The sequence below is a fragment of the Canis lupus genome, chromosome 33, assembly GCF_048164855.1.
Source record: "Canis lupus baileyi chromosome 33, mCanLup2.hap1, whole genome shotgun sequence".
NCBI lineage: Eukaryota > Metazoa > Chordata > Mammalia > Carnivora > Canidae > Canis > Canis lupus.
Genome location: NC_132870.1, coordinates 12346316 through 12369836, shown reverse-complemented (window position 1 = coordinate 12369836; position 23521 = coordinate 12346316). Strand labels below are relative to the sequence as shown.

At 37.3% G+C, this 23521-nt stretch overlaps 1 protein-coding gene across 6 annotated transcripts in view; it reads left to right on the top strand.

Moving 5' to 3' along the window:
- Nucleotides 1–23521, top strand: part of FAM13A (family with sequence similarity 13 member A) — a 342559-nt gene that overhangs the window by 11103 nt on the left and 307935 nt on the right. For 4 of the 6 annotated variants that reach the window (XM_072810209.1, XM_072810207.1, XM_072810205.1 and 1 more), the window contains exon 1: nucleotides 15152–15409. The exons of 1 other annotated variant lie outside the window; for it this stretch is intronic. In XM_072810209.1, coding sequence (XP_072666310.1) covers nucleotides 15335–15409 — 75 coding nt within the window. In that variant the 5' untranslated portion in view covers nucleotides 15152–15334. Of the gene's footprint in view, nucleotides 1–15150; nucleotides 15410–23521 lie in introns of those variants that run through there. One more of the 6 variants, XM_072810206.1, reaches the window with a different exon arrangement.

The window sequence follows — 23521 nt, the reverse complement described above, 5'->3', positions numbered from 1 at the left end:
ATCCATCTGTTTCAGTGTGTCCTTCAAAGCCACTGTTTCCTTGTTGATTTTCCGTCTGGATGATCTTTTCATTGATGTGAATAGGGTGGTAAAGTCCCCTACTATTATTGATACTACCAAATAGTTCCTTTATTTTTATTGGACATTTTATGTATTTGCTCCTTTGTTGGGTGCATAAATATGTGCAATTGTTATCTTGTTGGATTGTACCCTTCATGATTATATAGTGTCCTTCTTTGTTTCTTGTGACAGTCTTTGTTTTAAAGTCTATTTGGGGGTACCTGGGTAGATGAGTCAATTAAGCATCTCATTCTTGATTTCAGCTCAGGTCATGATCTCAGGGTCCTGGGATTGAGCCCTGCATCTGACTCCCTGCTCAGGAGTCTGCTTCTCCCCTTCCCTCTGCTCCTGCTCCACTTGTGTTCTCTCTCTCTCAAATAAAATCTTAAAAAAAAATAAAAATAAAGTCTATTTTGTCTAAGTATTGTTACCCTGGCTTTCTTTTGACACCCATTTGCATGATAAATATTTCTCTATCTCCTCACTTTCAATCTGCACGTATCTTTAGTTCTGAAATGAGTCTTTTGTAGGCAGCATATAGATGGGTCTTGCTTTGTTATCTACTCCATCACCCTATGCCTTTTGATTGGAGTATTTAGTCCACTTATATTCAAGGTAATTATTGATAGATATGTATTTGTTGCTATTTTGTTACTTGTTTTGTGGTTATTTTTGTAGTTTTTCTTTGATCCTTCACTTGCTTTCTTTCATAGTTCATTGGCTTTCTTTAGAAAAGAGAGATACTTGATTCTCTTTTTTCTTTGCATATATATTACTGGTTTTTGACTTGTTATAATTAGGTTTGTATATACCATCTTCTGCATATAGCAGTGTATATTAAGTTAATTTCAAGCCTATTTTCTCCTCTCTGCCCCACATTTTAGGTACATGGTAATATTTTATATCCATTTATTTTGTGAGTCTTTTGATTTTACAGATATACTTATTTTATTGCTTCTGTGTTTCCCACTTTTCATACTCATGGTCTTTCCTTTCCACTCAGAATTATCTTTTCTTGGAGGGCTGGTTTAGTGGTCATGAGATCCTTTAGCTTTTGTTTAATTCTTTATCTTTCCTTCTAATCTGAATATTAACATTGCTGGATAGAGTATTCTTGGCTGCATATTTTTCCCTTTTGGTACTTTGAAAATGTCATGCTTCTCTCTTCTGGCTTGCAAAGTTTCTGCTGAAACATCTACTGAAAGCCTTATGGGGGGGGGGAGTTCCCTTGTATGTAACTATCTTCTTTTCTCTCTCTGCTTTTAAAATTCTCTCTTTATTATTACTTTTGCCATTTTAATTACTATGTATCTTGGTGTGGACCTCCTAGGGTAGATTTTTCAGGGGACTCTTTGTGCCTTCTAGATCTGGATATCTGTTTATTTCCCCCAAATTAGTAGCTTTCAGTTGTTATGTCTCCAAATAAATTTTCTGACCCCTTTTTTCCTCATTCTTCTGAGATCTCTAGAATGCTAATGCTATGCTTGATGGAGTTAGAGTTTTCTAAATTCTCATTTTGTATAATTTTTTTTTCTCACCTGCTTAGCTTAATTACAATTCATTACTCTATCTTCTAGGTCATTGATTTGTTGTTTTGCTTCCTCTAGCCTGCTATTTATTCCCTGTTGTGTATTTTAAATTTCATTTATTGTATTCTTCACCTCTGATTGGTTCTTTTGTAATCTTTGTTAAGGATCTCACAAATGTCCTCCACTCTTTTTTCAAGTACAGTGAGTGTCTTTATGATCATTACTTTAAATCTCTGTCTAGCATATTACTTATTTGCATTTCACTTAGGTCCCTTGCTATGATTTTTGTCCTGTTATTTCTTTTGGAATATAATCCTCTGTCTCCTCATTTTGTCTAACTGTGTCTGTTTCTCTGTGTTAGGAAAGTCAGCTATGCTTCCTGCTCTTGAAAGTAATGGCTTAATGAAGAAGAGATCCTATAGTGCCCTGCAGTGCACTATTTCTTGTCCCTTAGATCCTGGCATTTCTGGGAGTGTCTCCTGTGTGTGTTGCATGTGCCCTTCTGTTGTGCCTTGGCTGCTTTTGCTTACAGTTTAGTCTACTGCAGAGTCTCTCTTTGCCTGTTATGGCAGTGTTTGGTTCCTGGCCTGACTGCATAGTTTTTAAAATGTGTGTGCTGGTCTGCTTGTGAAACGGCACCTGCTGCCACTTGCATAAGGTCTGGGTATGGGCATGGGGCAGGTGCAATTTTAACAAGGTGTGCTGTGGACTTCCACAGAGCCTGCTACAATTCCACTACTGCCATCTGGACCAAGGCCTCATAAAACATGCTCATCAGGAGAAGTGGAATTGGCAGGATTTGCACTGCTTTTCTGGGTGAGGGGGACCCTTGTCAACGGAACTGAGGCAAGCATGACTGGAAATGGCTTATTTATTGAAGTGTATGGGAGCAGGACTTGATGTAAGCAAGTTAAATAGCGAATGTCAGCATGCTGGTTCCGGCAGGCTGTATGTTTATGCTAAAGGGCAAAAGAGGGAATTGGTGCCTTCCAATTTCTTTGTTCTTGGAGGAGTCTTCCTGGGATCTCTGCCTCTTCAGAATGGGCTCTGAGATGAGTAAATAGCTTTCTCCCATACGCCCCAGGAGTTTTTCAAACAACTGCTTCTCTGCTGTATCTTCAGAGGGCTGGAGGGCTCTTCGTGGTGCTGTCTTTTTAAGGGCACAGATTCAGTTTCTAATTGCCTTCCAGGCTTTCCCAAAACCAAGCGGCTGAATTTTAAAATTTAAGTCCTGCTGGTTATAAGAACTCAAAAAATCGAGTCCCCCTTGTTTTCAAAGCCAAATGTCATGGGGCTTCATCTTCCCTGTAGAGGCTTCCAGGTATGATAGCCTGTTTCTTGCCCTTCTCCATGCCTGTGTACCCAACCCCCCACTAACGCCCCCCTCCGCAGTCCATTTCACTTCCCATTATGTCTCCACCCTTCCAACCCTCTTTGATGTGGCCTCTTCTCCACCTTTAGTCGTGGAGTTTGTTCTGCCAGTCTTCAGGTCATCTTCTGGGTTATTTATACTGGTGTAAGTGTTATCTTGTGTCTGTGGGATGAGGTGAGTTTGGGGTCCTCTAACTCTGCCATCTTCCCACACTCCCTGGTTTGAGGCTCTTTGATGTAAATGACTAAGAAATTGATTCATCTCAGTTTGCAGAAGTTCAGTGCTTGATCGGTAGGAATTTTGCTGTAGTCTAATGAAGAACATTGTTACACATAAAATAGAGATGTAGCATCAATTAATTTCTGTAAATAATAAACTATTACAGCTATAGTCATGAGATGTTACTATTAAATAGTTAACTGCCATATGAATGCCCAGGAATCCTATAGTAGCGCTCCCTCCATCTTTCCTAACAGTCCATGACAGCCTACCATATTAGAACACATGAGTTTTAAGGCTTCCAGGAATATGTTATATCCATTAAAAATAATCCACTGGAGAGGAACATAGTCTGCAATAGTACATGGCACATGGTATTATCTTAGTAAATATTTGATTGTTAAATGAGTAAATGGAGTTTTGAGTTTATATTCTGTTTGTATATACACCTTACCAGCTGTGTGGGCAAGTAGTTTGGTTTCTGAGTTTCATTTTTTTTTCTCTAAAGTGGGAATGTCAGCCTTTATATCCTAGCTTTTTAAAATGTTGGTTGAGATAATATAGGTACATGTGTTTAATAATTGATATATTTTTAAAAACTCTCAAGGTACTTCTTTTGTTCCAATATTTTTCTCAGTTGGAATATTGGTTTACAGTTTATACCTTGTAACTGGCATTGATGTTCAGATGTTCATAATGTTATTACCCTTAGTCTAGTCATAATTGGAAACCAAGTACATTCCAAACAGGAATTTACTTTTCTTTATTTCATGCATTTGTGAAAACATAGGACTCAGCATAGGTTTGAAACCTTACTTTGCCCATTATTGGCTGTGTAAATCTGAACCTCCCTGGAACCTCAGTCTCATTTGAGAAACATAAATAACATGTATGTGGTGAAATTGTCATAACTAAATGAGAATATATGTAAAGGCCTTTAGAGATAAAAAATTATTAGTAACTCCTCCCTATACTCCATTCATGAGGTTAAACATCTTTTAATTCTAGTTCTGGAAATTGTTCCATTAATAGAAATATTTCCTTATTCATATATATGTGTGTGTGTGTATACATATGCATACCTGTATATATGTATTATGTATTATATATAGCAAAAGGGTTTTTTTTACTTACTGGATTTTTAAAAAATATATTAACTGTATTTATCACAGTCATACAATGGGTCAGGGTCATTACATGATTATATTTTAAGAGTAGATTTTTGTTTAAAAAGTTGAAAGTAATTGCCTCAAGAATTTCAGCTTAACTTTTATTCAGAGGTAAGATTTGAAAAAACTTAGTGGACTCTTCCTTGTTAAAAAAAAAAAAAAAGTTGAAAATGAAGAACTCAAATATTAGGGACTACAAACCTATCTTTCCGTGAGCACTATGCTCCTGCCTATTCTTCTGTCTTATATATTAAGATATATATTCTTAATAAAATTATAGGTTATAATTTAAACTTCTTATAGGAATAAAAATCATTATATATTTTTTTCTTCCATTTTATTAAGATAAAACAGACATACAACAATATAAATTTTAGATGTACATTTGATAATATATATGTTGCTAAATGATCACCATAGTAAGTTTATTTAGCATCCATCACCTCACATCCCTTTACAATTTTTTTTCTTGTGAAGAGAACTTTTAAGATTCACTCAGTAGCTTTCATATATAGAGTGCAGTATTAATTATAGTCACTATGCTGAACATTATATTTGCAGGACTTATAAATGGAAGTTTGTACCTTTGACTACCTTCACCTGTTTTTCCACACTATCATTTTTTACTCTTTTTCTTTTTTTTTTCCAGATCTCTGGATTTTTTTTTCCTCTAAAATGCCTTACAAATCATGTCTATGCTCACACAGTTCAATTCTTTTTCTGATGACACTCATGGGATCCTATTTCTTGTCCTGACTTTTTAAGTGGGTCCTAAAGTGCTTCCAGTAACAACCAAAGATTTATCACCACACATTTAATGCATTAATTGTACAAATATTTGTTGTGAGGCTTGAAAGGAAATACAATAAGAATATTACTCTGTCCTCAAAATATTTCAATCTAGAAAGATAGATTTGCAAACAACAACAGTGCTACGTGTAAATATTTTACGAGTGGTTTAAACCAGGCATATGTGCACACAGAAGAGTGGTGTTAGTCAGGAATGCTAGTGACAGTGGTGCTGGGCATTGAGGTATATATATATATCTATGTGTATCCATATATGTATATATACATATATGTATATGTATAGCTCATACATATATGAGTTCCCAAATAAGAGGGAAACAAAGACATTTCCGGTAAGTACGAGATCATAAACAAAGTTTCTGAAGTGTGACAGTGCACGCCTTATTTAATTTAAAGAACAGCAATATATTGTTTCCTATCAGTACTATAACAAATTACCAGAAATTTAGTGACTTACAACAACACAACTTATTATCTTACTGTTCTGGAGATCAGAAATCTGAAATCAGTTTCACTGGACTAAAATCAACATTCTTCTTGGTACTCTAGATGAGTTCTTATATTTTCCAGCTTCTAGAGGCCATCTTCATTCCTTTGTTTATGGTTTCTTCCTCCATCTTCAAGCCAGCAGCTTTGGATCTTCACATCTCTCTGACTAAAATCGCTGCTTGTATCCTGACAGCTCCTCTACTTCTGACCCTCCAGCCTCCTTATTATAAGGACCCATATGATTAGATTGAGGGAGATAATCCAGGACAATCTTCCCATCTCAAGATCTGTAACTTAAATACATCTGCAGAATCCCATTAACAATGCAAGGTAACCTTTTTACAAGTTTTGGGGACTAGGAAGTGGATCTATTTGGGGGCCATTATCCAGCCCACCACACCCAAGAAGACTAGAATGTAAGGTATAAAATGGGGATAAAGCTAGTATGGAATTCGATTTTGAAAAACTTTGAAAGCCATGATAAGGAGTTTGGAACTTAATTTTTAGGCCAGCAGTTTTTATTCTTTAAAAAAGTTAAAAATATGAAGATGGATGCTCAGATCCATGTACAAACACTCAAAATTCAAATATAAGTACTTGAATGATCATAGGTCACTTGAAACTAATATATGGAGTCTTTAGACCTAAAAAGAAAAAAAAAACAATCAGAAAAGTAACATAATCAAATCTGTTTCAGAAGTGTAGTTAGTAGTATACGGTTGGTTGCCAATGTCCTTGTACCAAAGGAATGCTGATGAGGCACAACATTTAAAAAATTTTAATTTAAAAAAAATGGCTGCAAGAACACAGAGGAAATTGAAAATTTTTTCAGGGGTGCCTGGGTGGATCAGTCAGTTAAGTGTCTACCTTTGGCTCAGGTCATGATCCTAGGGTTCTGGGATTGAGCCCTGTGTCTGGCTCCCCACACAGCTGGGAGTCTGCTTCTCCCTCTTCCACGGCGCCTTCCCCCAGCCCCCACTTTTTGTAACCATTTTGAATATATTAAAATAAAACTTATTTATAAAACCTAAAATTTGTGTTTCTATAAAGCTTCCCATTAAGGATGTGGTGGTCCAGAATATCTCCTGGTGGAGTGTTTTGAGATGGTTGACATATGCCTTCTCAGGTCCTCCTCTCATAAACTAGTCCACAGGACCTTGTACTGGAGTTAGAGGTAGAGGAATGAAGCCTGGTTGCCAAGTTGAAAATACACAGAGCAGGCAGTGAAAAAGAAAGTCCCTTCTTCCAACGAAGAGAGACTTTTTAGTGAAGGACCATATCCAAATGCCATCTGCTGGGAGAGATGTTTGAAAAAGCCCCTAATGATATCATGGACTTTGATTTGTGTTCTAGTGGCATTATCCTTTTCGTAAAGTTACAGATCAATTCATCTAGGTCTGAATATTTAGATTTTTCTTCTGCTAGTTCTTTTACTTTAAAATATATTTTGCCCTCAAGTACAGAATTGGACCCATTTAGCTATTTGCCCAGTTCCTCCCCTCTTGCCATTCTTGATCACCCCTCATGAAGGCTGTGATCTCTTAAAGATGATCCTAGGTTATCCTACTTTCTCCTAAGGTAGTTAAACTTTAAGAATTTTACATTCCAAATAGTTTGATAAATTGTACACTCAGTTTTTTCTCCTTAATAGAGTTGATATTAATGAGTGAAAACTTCAGCCAAGATGAGAGAGCAATACAAAATCTGAGGATCATTGACTATGCCTTCATCCCCCAAAGGAAGTCTGAAGTGATGAAGACTGGAATTTCATGTTTTCAGCTCCCATAATCTTGTATAGCTTTTTTTGGAGTGCTGAAGCTTGATCATGAGGCTGCCCAAAGTCCTTCCATGATACCAAAGTCCATCACTGAGCTATCTCTGGTTGCCAGTGTCCCACAGAATCACAACAAATCACGCAAGACACCCACAGCTTCTGCTCAGAATCAAGCATGCCTCCACATATTTACCACTTACAACATTCCTTATTCCTTTTAGTAGATCCAATTTTTCCATCTGGTATCACTTCCCTTCACCCAAAGAGTGCCTTTTAGCATTTCTTATAGTGTGAATCTACTGATGACAAATTCACTCAGCTTTCATCTATCTGAAAATGTTTTTATTTCACCTTCAATTTCTGAAGAATATTTTCTTTGGATATGTAATTTTAGTTTTGTAAGAGTTTCTTTGCCTCCCTCTACCCCCTTCAAAACACTTTAGACCTATCAGGCCATTATTTTCTGGTCTCCAGTATTTCCAAGTTGTCATTCCTATTGTTTCGTTAAAGTAAGGATCTTTCTCTGGTTTACTTCTAAGGTTTTTTTTCTTTAACTCTCATTGTTAGCACTGTTGAGAGGTTTTCTTTATCCTTCTAGCGGCTTATAGAGCTGAGGGTTAATGTTTGTTATAAGTTTTGAAAAATTTCAGCTCTTAGTTTCAAAAAAATTTTTACTCCAATTCTTGCTCTAATCTCCTTCTAATTAGACTATATTGATATTCTCCATATTACTGACATTCTTTTTTTAAAATATTCTACATGCAAAGATGAAAGTCTTGATTTCTCCCTTAGGATCCTGGTAGAGGGGGTCCTTCCAGTGCCTTAGTGGCACCCTTTGCTGTCACCTCCCTTAGCTCCAGTTTTCCCAAAACACTTTTAAGAGTGAAAAGGAATGGTATGAATAACTGCACTGAATCAACAAGCGTAAACTGGAACTTTTGCAAGGCAGACTAGAGTTTAAGGTACCCTACTTACTAGGTGCTATTTCATTGTCCTGGAAAACATTAAAATCATCCTTCATGCTTTTCTTGACTACATGACACCTCTTTTGCCTCTTATATAAAGTCAGTTATCAGTCTTCCATGTTCTTTCTACAAAGTTTGTGATTTATCTTTCAGTGTCTAAATTCAAGACCTTCTCCTCTCACCTGGGCAGTTATTAACAGGGTCCATTTATTTATGTTTCTTTCTTATTCTAGCATATTTTGTCAGACCTCAGATTAACCTGGCACTACTTTTGTCAAGCTATTTTCTATTGAAGAACCTACAAAGGTTCCTGATTGCTTGAGATCTTGCCTAGATTTCTTATTCAACTGTTTAAAGTCCCTGACTTTTCATGATGTCATTTTGTGTAATACATGGGCCCACATTAGAATGCCCTCTCCTTCCCCTGCTATTCAAATCAGTGACTTCTGTAGGAGTCAGCTCAACACCTGCCTTCTTGCAGCTGTAGCACCAATCATATCCATCCATCATATTTTTTTCTTGTCTTCAAATTCTTAAGTACTAAGAGCACATATTTCAATTTGACTATACAATTTAGTGTACTGAATTTACTAATTGGTAAATGTAAGACTCAAGTGCCTTCAGGGACCATGAATCAGTAATCATAAACTATTAAGTAGGCAGAGAAAGGAACAATGGGTATTAAAGTGTTCATATCGATTCCTAATAATAGTAATTCCTGCCTAGGTACATGGTCTTTCAAATCATTAGGCAGGTGAGACAGAATGGCCAAATAGAATACTTCCTCAAGATTTGCAAAAATTGTGTCTTAAAAATTTTTTTACATATACTTCATAGCTCAAATAATATACCATTCTTCATACCTCCTCCTAGCCATAACTAGAATAGTAATAGCTGCACATTGTACATTAAGTACTTGTGAAATTTAGAAGTTAAATTATGGTTTTAGCAAATTTAATGAGAAAATAAATTGTTTTTGAAAGAAAATTTGGCTCTTGTCTTGCTTCCCACATCTGAGGAATGGACCTTCCCTTTCTTATCAGCACTCTTGCCCACTTATAGGACTGAGTCTGCTTCTCTCCTTCTGTGGACACTGGCAAAGTGGACCTGCTTTGGCTTCCAGGGAAGGATAAGGAATGGTATCCAGCAGTTCAGCCTTAGCCAGGAGACATGTCAAGAGTTAAGGTGAAGCTATAAGTAGGGCTGAAAAAATGGACATTATGCAAGCTAGTGAGGTAGTACTAGATGCAGGTCAAACAATGGGATTTAAAGACCCACAGAATTGGAAAGTCTAAACTAAAGGTGTGTCAAAGAATGTCGAGACCAACTCAATGTGCCTGACAAAAAGACAAAGCTAAATTTATTGACTATCACAGTGAGGAAAAGCTCTGCTGGTCAGGCAAGGTCTTTTGAGTAGAACAGGCTGATGATAATTACGTAGGATTTTTGAAAAGTGGGGAATTAAGATTAGTAGTTTTTCAGAAGTGATGACATCATTGGAAGAAGAGTGGTTACTCAAATGAGACAGGTATTGACTGGTTGACACTCAAAGTCATACTAGAGTGAGCCCCTTCTTGATTGGGCTGTTACTGATACAGTGGTTTACTGAGGCAAGTTGCTGATTGATTGAACAGGTTTGAAATGAATTATGCTGGCTGTTTGTTTCCATGGCTACAGAACAATCGATCTTTTCCTGGGAGTATGGTATTTTTTTCCCTCAAATGGGGTGAAAATGTATCTAGATTTCAGAAATGGAATATGATCATTAGATTATGCACTCAAGAAAATATCAGTGAGGGTGACAAAACATGAGAGACACCTAACTCTGGGAAATGAACAAAGGGTAGTGGAAGGGGAGGTGGGCGAGGGGTTGGGGTGACTGGGTGATGGGCACTGAGGGGGGGACACTTGGTGGGATGAGCACTGGGTGTTATGCTATATGTTGGCAAATTGAACTCCAATAAAAAATTAAAAAAAAAAAGATTATGCACTAAACCTCTTTCTAGAGAATCCTTCACAAACTAATAGGAGAAGGTAAGAATAGGCCCAAGGCCAGATAATAGGGCAGTTGTAACAAAGTAGACTAATAAACCCAAGAAAGACCTACTTTCTGTTATTTTCCAAGGAACCAAGACCCATAGAATAGTCTTTCAGGGTTGTTACTGAATTAGCCTAGAACAAGGGTCAGCACACTTTTTCTGTAAAGGGTCCGATGGTAAATGTTTTAGGCCTTGTGAGCCATAGGGTTCAATCTCTATTGCAGATACAAACCTTGGCCACTGTAGTACCAAAGCAGTCATACAAATGTAAACTGTTGAGTGCAATCAGAGTTGGTCTGGAGTGGCTGGATTGGACCTGTGGAGGCCACATGTGGCTTGCAGGCTACAGATTGCTGACTCCTGATCTAGAACAAGTAATCTTTCCAGTGCATACATTCTAGGGAATCAAAAATAAAAATATCTGAACCTCTCTGGTCAAGAGAGAGTACATAAATAATAAATAGTTGATGGCTGACTGACTTCTGATTGGAAGTCTGTCAGGTTGGATGCCATTGATTCTGATCAGGCCAGGATACTCCTTGAGAAATAACTGAGAAGTAGAGCTGGAGTATAGGCAGACTGAGTTTAGGGGAAAAAGCCTCCAAGGTCCCATTTCCAGTGGACATCAGGTGGTTGATGCTGTCAGTGCCACCACCAGCACCGCACCCCAAGATACATGCTTGTCCCTGCTACATGGCCAGCAGTACTGTATCTGCTGACTGCTGCTATTCTTCTGACAACTGTTATTGCTACTCCAGTTGAAGAGATTGTGTCTTTTGAAAACTGATAGCTCTGCTAGCTAACATCAGAGAGCTTGACTTTGAAACATTTTTAGATTTGGGGGCTACAGGATAACCTGGCCTTTTTAGCTTCCTTCATCAGCCTTCCCCAGTTAGAGGGTCATTTGAATGACAGCATCCTGGGGCCTGACCATCAATTGTGAAGTCACCTTGACACCTTCCTCCAGGGAGCCCACGGATCTTGAAAATAGGACATCTTTTGTCCTGGTCCTGACCTGGTATGTCAGCATTTCTGGGAGTAATCATGGAACTAGCCCACCAGAGCTAACTATTCTGAAAAGTACTTTTTACAGTTCTTTTATTCTTTCTGGGGAAACAGCAACAGTTTATAGTTTAGCAAAACTTTTGGCTGTGGCTTTATGTATCTTAAGATTCTCTATAAATTAGTACTTAGGGATATATATGTATGCCAGCTCAGAGAACTTTCTGGAATTGGATTCTACTATCACTTGTGTCTATTGGAGGGGGAAGGAAAAATATTTCAGACTCTAATTTCAAATATATTCCATGGAGAAACATTGTTTGATGTGAAGAATGTTTTTTAGTGTCCTTTATTAAATGGCCTATTCAGAGTTTCTTTTTGCAGTAAAACGTAGTCATTACCAGGAATAGTTAAGGATAAAAATTTGTTTGCCATGGGACTAATTATACCTTATCATAGTATGTAAGTACTCGTGAAAATTAGGATTAAACTTTTGTTAACCTTATATAGCAAAACAGAAATGAGATGTTTATATATATATTAGAATAATAACACAAGGTATAATATTTTGATACTCTAACTTATTCTAACATTGCTGTTTTTGAAATCCATCATAAAAAACTGGGAAGCAGTAATAAAATTTTGAAAAAGATGAGAGAATGCTGTCTTTATCAGCTATTTAAGTAAATTATGAAGATACAGTTATTCAAATATTATGGGAGTGGAATAAAACAGACTATGGAAGAAAGAAAAAAAACTAGATAGAATATATTAGCCTGAAAAAGACTCTGCATGATATGTGTGTATGCATATCAGAATTTAATATGTATGGACAGTATCATACTTGGGAAATGAAAAACTTGTCCCATAAATAGGGCAGAGTCATTTGGCTAGTGTATTAAAAACAAACTTGTTTTATACACACACAGGACTTTCAAAAACAGTAGCATATTTGAGAGTTTTTATTTCTTTCTCATGTAAGATTTTAATTGATGCAGCCTTGTTAATGCAGTCATATTCCACAAGGTCATTCAGAGGTCTAGGTCCCTTCCATCTATTCACTACTCTTTCCATCCCTGGGATTCTCTCGTCTCCATGGTGGAAATGAGGTCCACCTTCAATCCAGCCTGTGATGAAGAGGAAGGAAAGTAAATGTGGAGCAAGAGATTTCCTATGAAGCACGTGACACAGAAGTCCTACAGATCATATCCACTCACACTCTGTTAATGAGTACATGGTCATATGGCCCTATCTACTGGTATGAAAGATTGGGAAATGTAGACTGTAGGTGGACAACTATGGGCTCAGGCCCAACTAAAAGGAAGAAGGAGCTTGAATAGTATTAGAGATTGCATACTGGAGAAAGTTAACAGTGTGGGCCACAGTGGTTAAATGAAAAATAAAAATCAATTTAGATAGTCGTTTTTCATTATATTTTTTAAAATTTCCAAATAGATCTATAAACCAACCATCGGATAAGCATCCCAAATTGTTATTTTTAGGTACTATACTAAGTGCTTTTTATGAATTGTATCATTTAATCCTTAAAATGAGCTTATAAAAGAGACTTGGTAAGCTTCTATTTGATAAATGGACAAAGCAACACACAGAATAGGAAATGACTAATGAGGAATTTTCATATCTTTAATAATAAAAAAGAAATGTTTTAGAATGAGAAATCCTTTTCATTTATTAAATTAGGAAATATTTTATAAAATATTCAAACTCAGCATGAGTTGTAGGATGTAAACTACCAGAATCAAAGTATGTCAAAAGCCTTAGGACATGTTAATATTCTCTGTGATCCAGAAACTTCACTTTCTGGAGTCTTGACTAAAAAATAATCAGAAAGAGGATAAAGCATTACTTACAATCACATAGACACATAAAATCAGAAACCATGTAAATGTCTAAAAATGGGAGAATGGGGATCCCTGGGTGGCGCAGCGGTTTGGCGCCTGCCTTTGGCCCAGGGCGCGATCCTGGAGACCCGGGATCGAATCCCACGTCGGGCTCCCTGTGCATGGAGCCTGCTTCTCCTTCTACCTCTGTCTCTGCCTCTCTCTCTCTCTCTCTGTGTGTGACTATCATAAATAAATTTAAAAAAAAAAATTTAAAAATGGGAGAATGACTAAAGAAACATATACAGAATGTAATATTGTAAGTGATGGGAATTGTTTTTACTGTTAACAGTATGGGAACATGCCTGTGATACAATGTTAAGTGGAAAAAAATCAAGACTTTTTTTTTAAAAAATAAAATGTTAAATGTTTCTAGGTATTCTCTGTTATTCTCTTTTATTACCTCATCTCTGCTTCTATTAGCGCCTCTGCAATTACTAATCAGAAAGCTTTATTTACTTATTTTCATTCCTCCCTCCTCCCATTGGATGATCCATGAAAGAAGGTACCAGGTGTTTCTTATCCTTGTATATTGTATAACCTAGTGCCTGACCCAGCGTAGGTAATAAATATTGGTTTAATAATGTTGGGGGAAGAACCTCTAGGTGACCTAATCTTCAGGCTTTTATTTTTCACCAAGGACCGGCAATATTTATATAATCAGAAAAAGAAGACACGTTTTTAATGTATTAGAAAAAGTGTGGGGCAGCCCAGGTGGCTCAGCGGTTTAGCGCTGCCTTAGGCCCAGGGTGTGATCCTGGAGACCTGGGATCGAGTCCCCTGTCAGGCTCCCTGCATGGAATCTACTTCTCCCTCTGCCTGTATCTCTGCCTCTCTCTCTCTGTGTGTCTCTCATGAATAAATAAAATCTTTAAAAAAATGAAATGTACTTTGTCATGTCCTATGGCTTGCTTAACACAATTTTCTATTCTGGCTTTGCTGTGGGTACTGTTGGTTGAGCAGAAATACACAAAGTATCCGAGATTTGAAGGGAAGTATTGAGTGGAGAGCTGATTTCAGCTTTCCCTTGTCTTCCTATCCTATCCCCTAAAGATATTATGTTTTGTTACTGGGGACAATTTAAGTCTTTTAAAATTGGAGGAAATGAAACTCCTCATGTAGTATTAGCCAGCATTCTCTTAAATGGTGCCACAAAAAAAGATTTGACAAAAAAGTGGTAGTAAAAAAACAGGACAGTTTCCTTCTGGCTTGCATGAAATGGACTTTTTAGCTCTCAGTTCAAATATTTGAGTATTGTAAAGTCTATCACGTTTTTCTAATGACACAGCATGTGAAGTAGAACATTGAAAGGTCAACCAGGGGCTATTTTCCAGACTATGAATCACACATATTGAATCGTGGAAGTCTGGAAGTCTGTTGTTTTATGTTTATCACCATTATATGTGAATAAGATAATTCAAAAGTAATTAGAAGTGGTAACAGTTACATAAAATAGAGTATTTTCATTTAGAACAATTGTGATAGAATAAAAATGGAGGGAAGAAATTTTTGGTAGAATTTCACTGGTTTCATAAGGGGCAATGGAATTGGAAAGTGCCTCAGAAAAGTGAGGAATGTGCCTGCAGATTGAAACCTGAGTGTGACTATGTGAGGTTTTCTTAGAAGTAGCAACAAGGAAGCAAGTTTGCATTTTCACGTTTTGCACTTAGTCCTTAGTAATGAATACCACCAGGTGATCGTGTCTTCTGACCCGAGAAAGCTTGCATGTGGTATCTGGCAAGTCAGGTTTAAGAAAAAGATGTCAGCAACTTACGGCCCAGGTCACATGACATCCTCTACTTGCCAATACTAGACGCTCTGGATCAGATTTCAACTCCAGGCAGTCCTGCCAGCCATGTGGGTTCAGCCGAATGAGAAGCAAAACCACACTTCCGAAAATGTCAGGAGCTGCTCCTCGCTTGCTGTGAGGCCTCTGGATTAGGAGCTGTTTTTCAAAAGAAAGCATATCTACTGAATGGAATTTTAATATTTTGCTGTCATTTTGATGTTTTCATCTGGTCTTCATCACTTCTACGAGGCACTTCCTGCGAGAATGGGGGCAGGCGCTCTGGCCATCTGTGTGAGTACAGGCCGCCCCTGTCGTCTGTGGACACTGTGGGGCTGGGGAGAGGCCTGTGCCCTCCTGGTTGGGATGAGATGTTGACGGGATTTCGTCTTTACTTTCTGGGAGGTGGGGGAAGGTTTGCTCCTTACATTCCTATCTATTCAAATGGACACGAAGCAGTGTTTGGGGCAGCTTTCGGCCTTTTTGTCTGCTTGCCCTTCCAAAAAAGATGAAGGAAGATGCCTGCCTCTGAGAGTTTCCTTGGTTCAGTCAACGTGATTTAAAGTAGAGCACTCTCGAGCGAGGGGTTCAGACTTTGTTGTTACGAATGAGTTAAATACGAATGCTGAAATGCAGTTACTGGAAAAATCTAGTGGCTAGATTGAGAAAGAATTAAAATAACCCCTAATTCGTTACTTCTGAGTATGTGTATGACCTTTTTCTATGCACATTTTTGTTTTCATTTAGTAATGCTAGAATTTGTTTCACTGTGGTTGCTGAAAGCCACGGGAAAAGAGCTTGTTCCATAAATGTTTGTGAATCCTTAATGGACTATAGAAATTTCTGGTTGTTATAATACAGCAGCATCAGTAAATAACACTGATGTAAAATCCATGGGGAAAATGTATATATTTCTAGGGCTGAATTAATGGATTTCAAAAGCAGTTCTGTTGGTGCTTATATATAACCTTTTGCAATAACCAAGTATTGTCAATTATACAATTCACAGAATGCTGTGATTTAAATTTTTATTTCAATAAATAAAATGCATATATAGTAAGCATACTTCTATGTCAGGCAGATACTGTATTCCAAGAGGGCATTTTATTTGTCTCCAAATGAGCTAAGTGAGAAAAATCTTACTCTTTATTATCAACTGCTCACTTCAAAAAATCTTACTCTGTTATCAACTTGTATCAACATATTTAGGTCAGATCTCTTTTTTTCTTAAAGTTTCAGAAACAGCTACAATTTGTTGTAGGTTTTGATGGCATCCTAAAATATATAGAAATATCTGGGCAATTTTTTACACATATGCCCCAAATGGTCACCAGATGGTATATCAGCTCCACAGATTGAATTTTCTTAGTAAAACAGCCTCATTTCTGTGCTCAGAACTTTTCTGTGTCCTGTGTGACTGTCTCTGTGTCTCTTGTCCTTTTAGTCCTGAGATTTGTAGCATCCAGGTATCCAGCTGGTTATCTTTTTATCACAATGAGGACTTTTCTTCAAAATCTGATTTTTTTTTCTAAGATACTGAGCTTTTGTTTTACTGCATTATTCCAGCTTTATAAAACACTTTTTTTGTTTAAAGATTTTATGTATTTATTCATGAGTGACAGAGAGAGAAAGAGAGGCAGAGACAGAGGCAGAGGGAGAAGCAGGCTCCATGCAGGGAGCCTGATGTGGGACTCAATCCTGGGACCTCAGGACCACGCCCTGGGCCGAAGGCAGGAGCTAAACCACTGAGCCATCCAGGGATCTCCCAATAAAAGAAATAAATACTTCAGGACTGGAAATGTGTAGAGGATGAGCCAGCAGATCGACCTGTTATGATATTTTGCAGTCCTCTCTGCCTGAGTAGATCCTTACTTCCTGCCCTTGGCCTGCGTGCATTGATCTCTACCTTGACGGGAATGCAGACTAACCCATGTATGAAACTCCATATTTTTCCTTAGTTTAATCCAAAGTATAAACAAAATTTCATGTAAGGTTGACATAAAAATCCTACCATTTAAAAGATTATTTACTGTAGTAGAAGAGCAGTCTATTCCTATTCTTTAACTTCAGGTTAGGCTTTGTGTTGGATCCCAGTTCTACTTACGAGGATATGTTTGTTTTTAGGAGTTTTCACATAGTATTTCTGGAAAAACATAGCTATTGGAGAACAAAATACTTTTTTTTAATGTTTGTGGTAGAAAAGTGGAGACTAATCACAAATAAAAATAGGCATAGGGGCTGACATACTTGTTTTTAGTTTGAGACTTCTTTAGCTAGACATATGTTAACAACTGTTCAGGTATCCTGTTACTGAAGTTAGTACTTTTTTAAAAACTTTATTTTGTTTTATTTAAATTCAATTAACACAATGTATTATTAGTTTCAGAGGTAGAGTTCAGTGATTTATAAGTTGCATATAACACTCAGCGCTCATATCCTGTGCCCTCATTGATGCTTGTCACCCAGTTACCCTGTCCCCCACCGACCTCCCCTCCAGCAACCCTCAGTTTGTTTTCTTGTTCTTTTTTTTTTTTTCTCAGTTTGTTTTCTATAGCTAAGTGTGTCTTATGGTTTGTCTCCCTCTGATTTTGTCTTAATTTTCCCTCACTTTTCCTATGGCCTTCTGTTTTGTTTCTTAAATTCCACATATGAGTGAAATTTTATAATGGTCTTTCTATGCTTGACTTATTTCATTTAGCACGATACCCTCTAGTTCCATCCATGTAATTCCAAGGGGCAAGATACCAGTTTTTTGATAGCTGAGTAATATTCCATTGTATATATACCACAGAAGACAGTTCTTTAGACAAGAGTATCAGACATTTGTGGTTATGTGTATGCACATGTACATATGTTGATGTGGGACATAGACTATTTCAAAGACACTACATTTCTATGTCCATTGACTAACCATCTTTCTCTTCCTCGTTCCATTTAGCTCTTTCATGTTTCTAGTGCTACTAATAAAACCATAATTGGCTCAAAATTTTACTTACATTACTACTTATATTTACAAAGAAATTGTAGCTTCTTCACTATTAACATCTATTTTTCCTCAATAAACCACACCCAGGCAGAATGAGAACCATACCTGCCAGTTAATATTGTCTTAGTCTCTTCTAGTTTTATTTTTATTTTTTTTTAATTTTTATTTATTTATGATAGTCACACACACACACACACACACACACAGAGGCAGAGACATAGGCAGAGGGAGAAGCAGGCCCCATGCACCGGGAGCCCGACGTGGGATTCGATCCCGGGTTTCCAGGAATGTGCCCTGGGCCAAAGGCAGGCGCCAAACTGCTGCGCCACCCAGGGATCCCGTCTCTTCTAGTTTTAAATGTCACTTTGAGATGACTCAAACTATCTCAGGGGAATCTTGAGTCTTTCAGACCTCTTGCACCTCCTGTGTGGAATCTGAATATTTAGAGGAAGCTGGGTTGAGAGTGGGAGCTGGCATATTCTAATGGCTGGAGAAAAAGGGACCTAGAGGGACGCCTGGGTGGCTCAATGGTTGAGTGTTTGCCTTCAGTTTAGGGCATAATCCAGGGTCCTAGGATAAAGTCCCAAATTGAGTCCTGTATCAGGCCCCCTGCAGGAGTCTGCTTCTCCCTCTGCCTGTGTCTCTGCCTTTCTCTCTCTCTCTTGTGAACAAATAAAAATAAAATATTTAAAAACGGGGGGTGAGGGAGGTGGTGCTTAGAATACATGTGTGTTGATTCTTATATTCTGGATATTCTCATATTCTGCTGAGTTCAGGTATCAAATCTTTGGTGAATTGGTGGGCAAGTTGTATTGGTATTATCAGGGCCCTGCAGTCCAGTTTTCCTGACTTTGCCCCAATTTTGGTGCTGGGAACAATTCCAAGGATATCCTGAGCCTTTGTCCCTGACTTGAGCCCCTTCACTCCTGTAGCCTCACCACCTGGTATCCCCAGCTATCTTACATCTATCCCATAATACAGGTAAGAGCTGTGGTCTCAGTACAGAAAAGCTCACAAACCATATTAGATATTTTAGTCACAGATTTATTGAATCAACTTAAAACACAGCACAAAACAAGGAGGGAAAGATCTGGTAGGCTTACCTATTTAGAAAGGGTTTCAGTGGGATGAAAGGCCCACATTCTGAGTCCTGTGTTACATAATATTCATTTATCCTGTCTCACCTTCTCTACCATATCAGCCTTCCCTGATCATGCTGGGTTTTTATGAGGACCAGTGTTGAATGGGAACAAGGGTCTCAGCAGTTGGAATGTGTCTGGAACCAACATAGCTTGCTTTATCATCAGAGGCAAGTGTGCCTAGGTATAGTTGTAACTTGCTAACATACTCCTGAACAACTATGTATTTTTATCTGCATATCTCAGGCAGACAACACATGGGGCCAGAATGGGTATAATCAACAGGTGACTCATTTAAGACATGAATATTTTGGTGTCTCATAAATGTTGGGAGCCTAACGTGGTTCTTTCATCTCTATTTAATTATCTATGTCGACTATGTCTACCACGCTATCTCCTTACATATTGTTAATACTTCTCCTCATTGTTAGTTTCTCTTTATTCTCTATTTAGCCAAACTGAATTTTCTTAAATAATACAAATATTATGCAAGTTCAAATCATGGTTATCTTTGTTGTTTCTAGTTTTATGTTTGGTACCAAATTCATCTCACACAGATTACATTTAGGTTTCTTAAATGCTATGATGAGTTTCTTCAAATTTTTTTTTTTTACCACCTGTGTTTTCTTGTCTTTATTTTGTTTAGACTTTTAGAAAGAATATGGGCTTTGTTTGAAGCCAGGCAGATCTGAGCTTAATCTTGGTTATGTTATTCACTTTACTCTGACTTTATACATTATTAAGCAGTATGCTTTCTTAATAGTTTATTTTAAAGAGCTTTCACCATCTGTTCAGCTTCCTTGACATTATGTATTTATTTGTCCCACTAGCAGACAGTAAGGTTTGGACCACAGTATCATTCATATCTTACTTATCTTACTTATATCTCTTAACCTATTTCAGAGCTAGACAGTAGTAGTTGTTCAGTAAATGTTAGGTTTTACAGTTCCACCTCTCTTTTCTGTGCTAATGCATGATTTAAGTGTATTTTATTTTTATTTATTTTTATTTATTTTTAAAGATCTTATTTATTTATTCATGAGAGAGACACAGAGAGAGGCAGAGACACAGGCAGAGGGAGAAGCAGGCTCCACGCAGGGAGCCTGATGTGGGACTCGATCCTGGGGCCCCAGGGTCACACCCCGGACCGAAGGTGATGTTAAACCACTGAGCCACCAGGGCTGCCCGTGTATTTTATTTTTAAATGAATCTTGTGAAGATCCTCCAAAAGCTAAAGTCATGTCTGCAAAGGCATTCTGTCTTTGGTGGTGCTTTTTGTGATAACGGCACAATTTTCCATTTATGGGAATAAGCAGTATAATTGTAAGTATTTTGACTTTTGAGTCTCCACCTGAGGAGCACTTGAATTCTCCTCCTGTAAAACTGCACGCAGTCCACGCAAGTAACTGCACATCCTTTCCATCTCAGATGATGTGTAGGCTGGTCAGAGCATAGCTTTCCCTCAGGTGGGCATGTAATCTGCTTAATCAGGGTAATTAATACCAAGTGTCTCAACAGGAAAATCCTGAAAGATATCTCAGTAGCTCAGGGAAACAGATAAAGACATAGATTACTCAAAGTCTGAGGCAGGTTGACAGAATCTCTCCTCCATCTGGTGACTCTAGTATCCACGCTGCCTCCATCCTGTGAGATATTTGCTATTTCAGCCTGTGACCACGTATCCCCTAGCTTATATCAGGGGAAAAAAGGAGATGGAGGAGGCACGCATGCTTTTATCTGCCTCATTCTGGAAGTGATACATTTCTCAGAGTTCTTTTCTTTGAACTACTCCTGTGTTCCCATGTAAGCAAAGGTGATTTGGAAATGCAGAGACCTTCCTCATGGAATATTTATAAACACTAATTCTGGCCCATAATCTAAATTTCTTAAAAAGAAAGATGTATGCTCCATGATTGGGATAAAGCAGACTGTCTCTAATTTCCCTACTGAATGTAAACAAGGAATTATACACCCCAGGTGCTGCTGACAGATACCTTATCTATGGATCAAGAGGGAAGACAGCCTGAGGATAGCTTAATACAGGAGTAAACGGCAGAGCAGCAGTGACGTTCATGAGCCACTGAATACTCCTAGCTTAGAATCTTTCCTTCCCCTGAACTCCTTTGTATTAGTATAATGGGATAATAAATGTCCTTATTATTTTAACCAGTTTGAACTAGAATTTCAATTACTTGTAGTCAAAACAGCTTAACTAATATACTTCATCATGCAGTGGCTTGCTGTACAATGGTTTTAGGAAGCTTGTCATGAACTGGAATGAGGCAAGATTTGAAAGCAGGACACATGGCTTTGAGTCTTGGCTCAGCCATTTACTGGTTGTGTGACCCTGGGCAAGATACTTAACCTCTCTCTTAACTATTAAATAAGGGTAATAGCCTCAGTCAGACTATTGTGAGATCCAAATAAAACAATAATGTATAAATACATTGAAAACTTCATAAAAACATTACCTTTGTTATGTGGCAGACTACTATGTCTTGTCATTATGAGTGGATTTTACTTCTTTAAAATAAAATGAAAGGAATTCTGTGATCTGAGGGACTGTTGATCTTATTGGATTTAGATCAAATTTTAAACAGGATTAAACCTTTTATTTTGCTTTTTTTCTACAATAAACCAATGAAGTATTTTAGGAAGACAAGATTAGTGATAAACATAGACATGTTAGTTTTCCTATGCAAATCTGAATTGTATTGCAAGAAGAATTTTCATCTCTGCCATGCAGAATTCAAAAATCAAACAAAAACATGGTCGAGATTAGTGTTTAGAGTCTGAATATGGGTCAAGTTCCTAGTTTCTAGGTTACTTATTTCAGGGTCACTTTCTCTGAAGCACAGTTGGTTGCGTGTATTGGTTTAATGTCCTTGTTTAGAAGATTGTAAGTAAGCTTTAGTGACAGTGGTGAAAAGTGCAAAGGAACATGAAGTAACATATATAGTGAAAGAATGGGGTAATTGGGTAAAGGAGACAATGCTAAGATAAATTAGATTAAATTTAATTTAATCTGATCTAAATCTTAAAGCTGATTTGGGCAAATGAAATTCCAAAGATAAGAAGCTTGTGTCTAGTAGTTTCTGAAATAGCAACTGTAAGAACCCCTGCTTGAGCTCTAATCTGAAACTGTGGATTTCCAGTGATTTAAAAAGAGGTACTGTAACAAGTAATAATTGTTTTTTTAAGTCTATAAGTAAATATTTATAAGTCTGTGTAACTAGCAGGTGGATTGGAGATTTTAAAGAAATTATTCAAAATGCTTGGTTTATGGAAAAATTCTACAACTTCAAATTATTTACAGCTACTTCTTTAAGACTGCTAATATTGGAGGGTCTACCATATTGGATGTTAACAGAAATTAAAACTGTTTAAGGGGATCCCTGGGTGGCGCAGTGGTTTGGCGCCTGCCTTTGGCCCAGGGCATGATCCTGGAGACCCGGGATCGAATCCACGTCAGGCTCCCGGTGCATGGAGCCTGCTTCTCCCTCTGCCTATATCTCTGCCTCTCTCTCTCTCTCTGTATGACTATCATAAATAAATAATAAAAAAAATTAAAAAAAACTATTTAATAATGGCAGCTGCTTGGAGAATAATAATTGCTGGATTTCATCTTTATTCTCTAAACTATAGATGGATCTAGAATATAAATGCCAAAGTGATACCATAAAACAATAATTTTGGATCAAGGAATGTCTTTGTAAAGGGGAACCAAGAGAGAAACTAAAGAAAAAGAGTGGTAAATTTTTCTGACAAATAACTAAAATGTCTGCACAATCTCAAATTACATTAACAAAATGCCAAAAGAAAACTAGCAGAGATATTTACAACACATGTGACTTAAAAATTACCTTGTTTTTAATATAGAGAAATTCTTACAAGTCAGTAAGAAAAAGAAAACTAGCCATTGAAAAAACGAACCAAAGCTTATGAACAGGAGGTTCACAAAAAATAAAGTACTAATAAACATAAGAAAATTACTTAGTTTCACTCATAGTTAAATCTGGGAAAACTTTAAAATTTTTATAATACCCAGGGATGTCAGAAGAATCGGAATCAAATACTCTCACATGCTATTGATCAAGCTGTAAGATTGGTTAAATCAATTATAGTATTACATGTAATGTTAAGTAGCTATATGTGCCAATATGGAAGGACCTCCAAAATTGATCACGTAGCAAAAGCAAGGTGCATAAATATACAATAGTATAGTTATATTTGCCTCTTTCAAAATCTAATATATATATATAGATAGATAGATAGATAGAT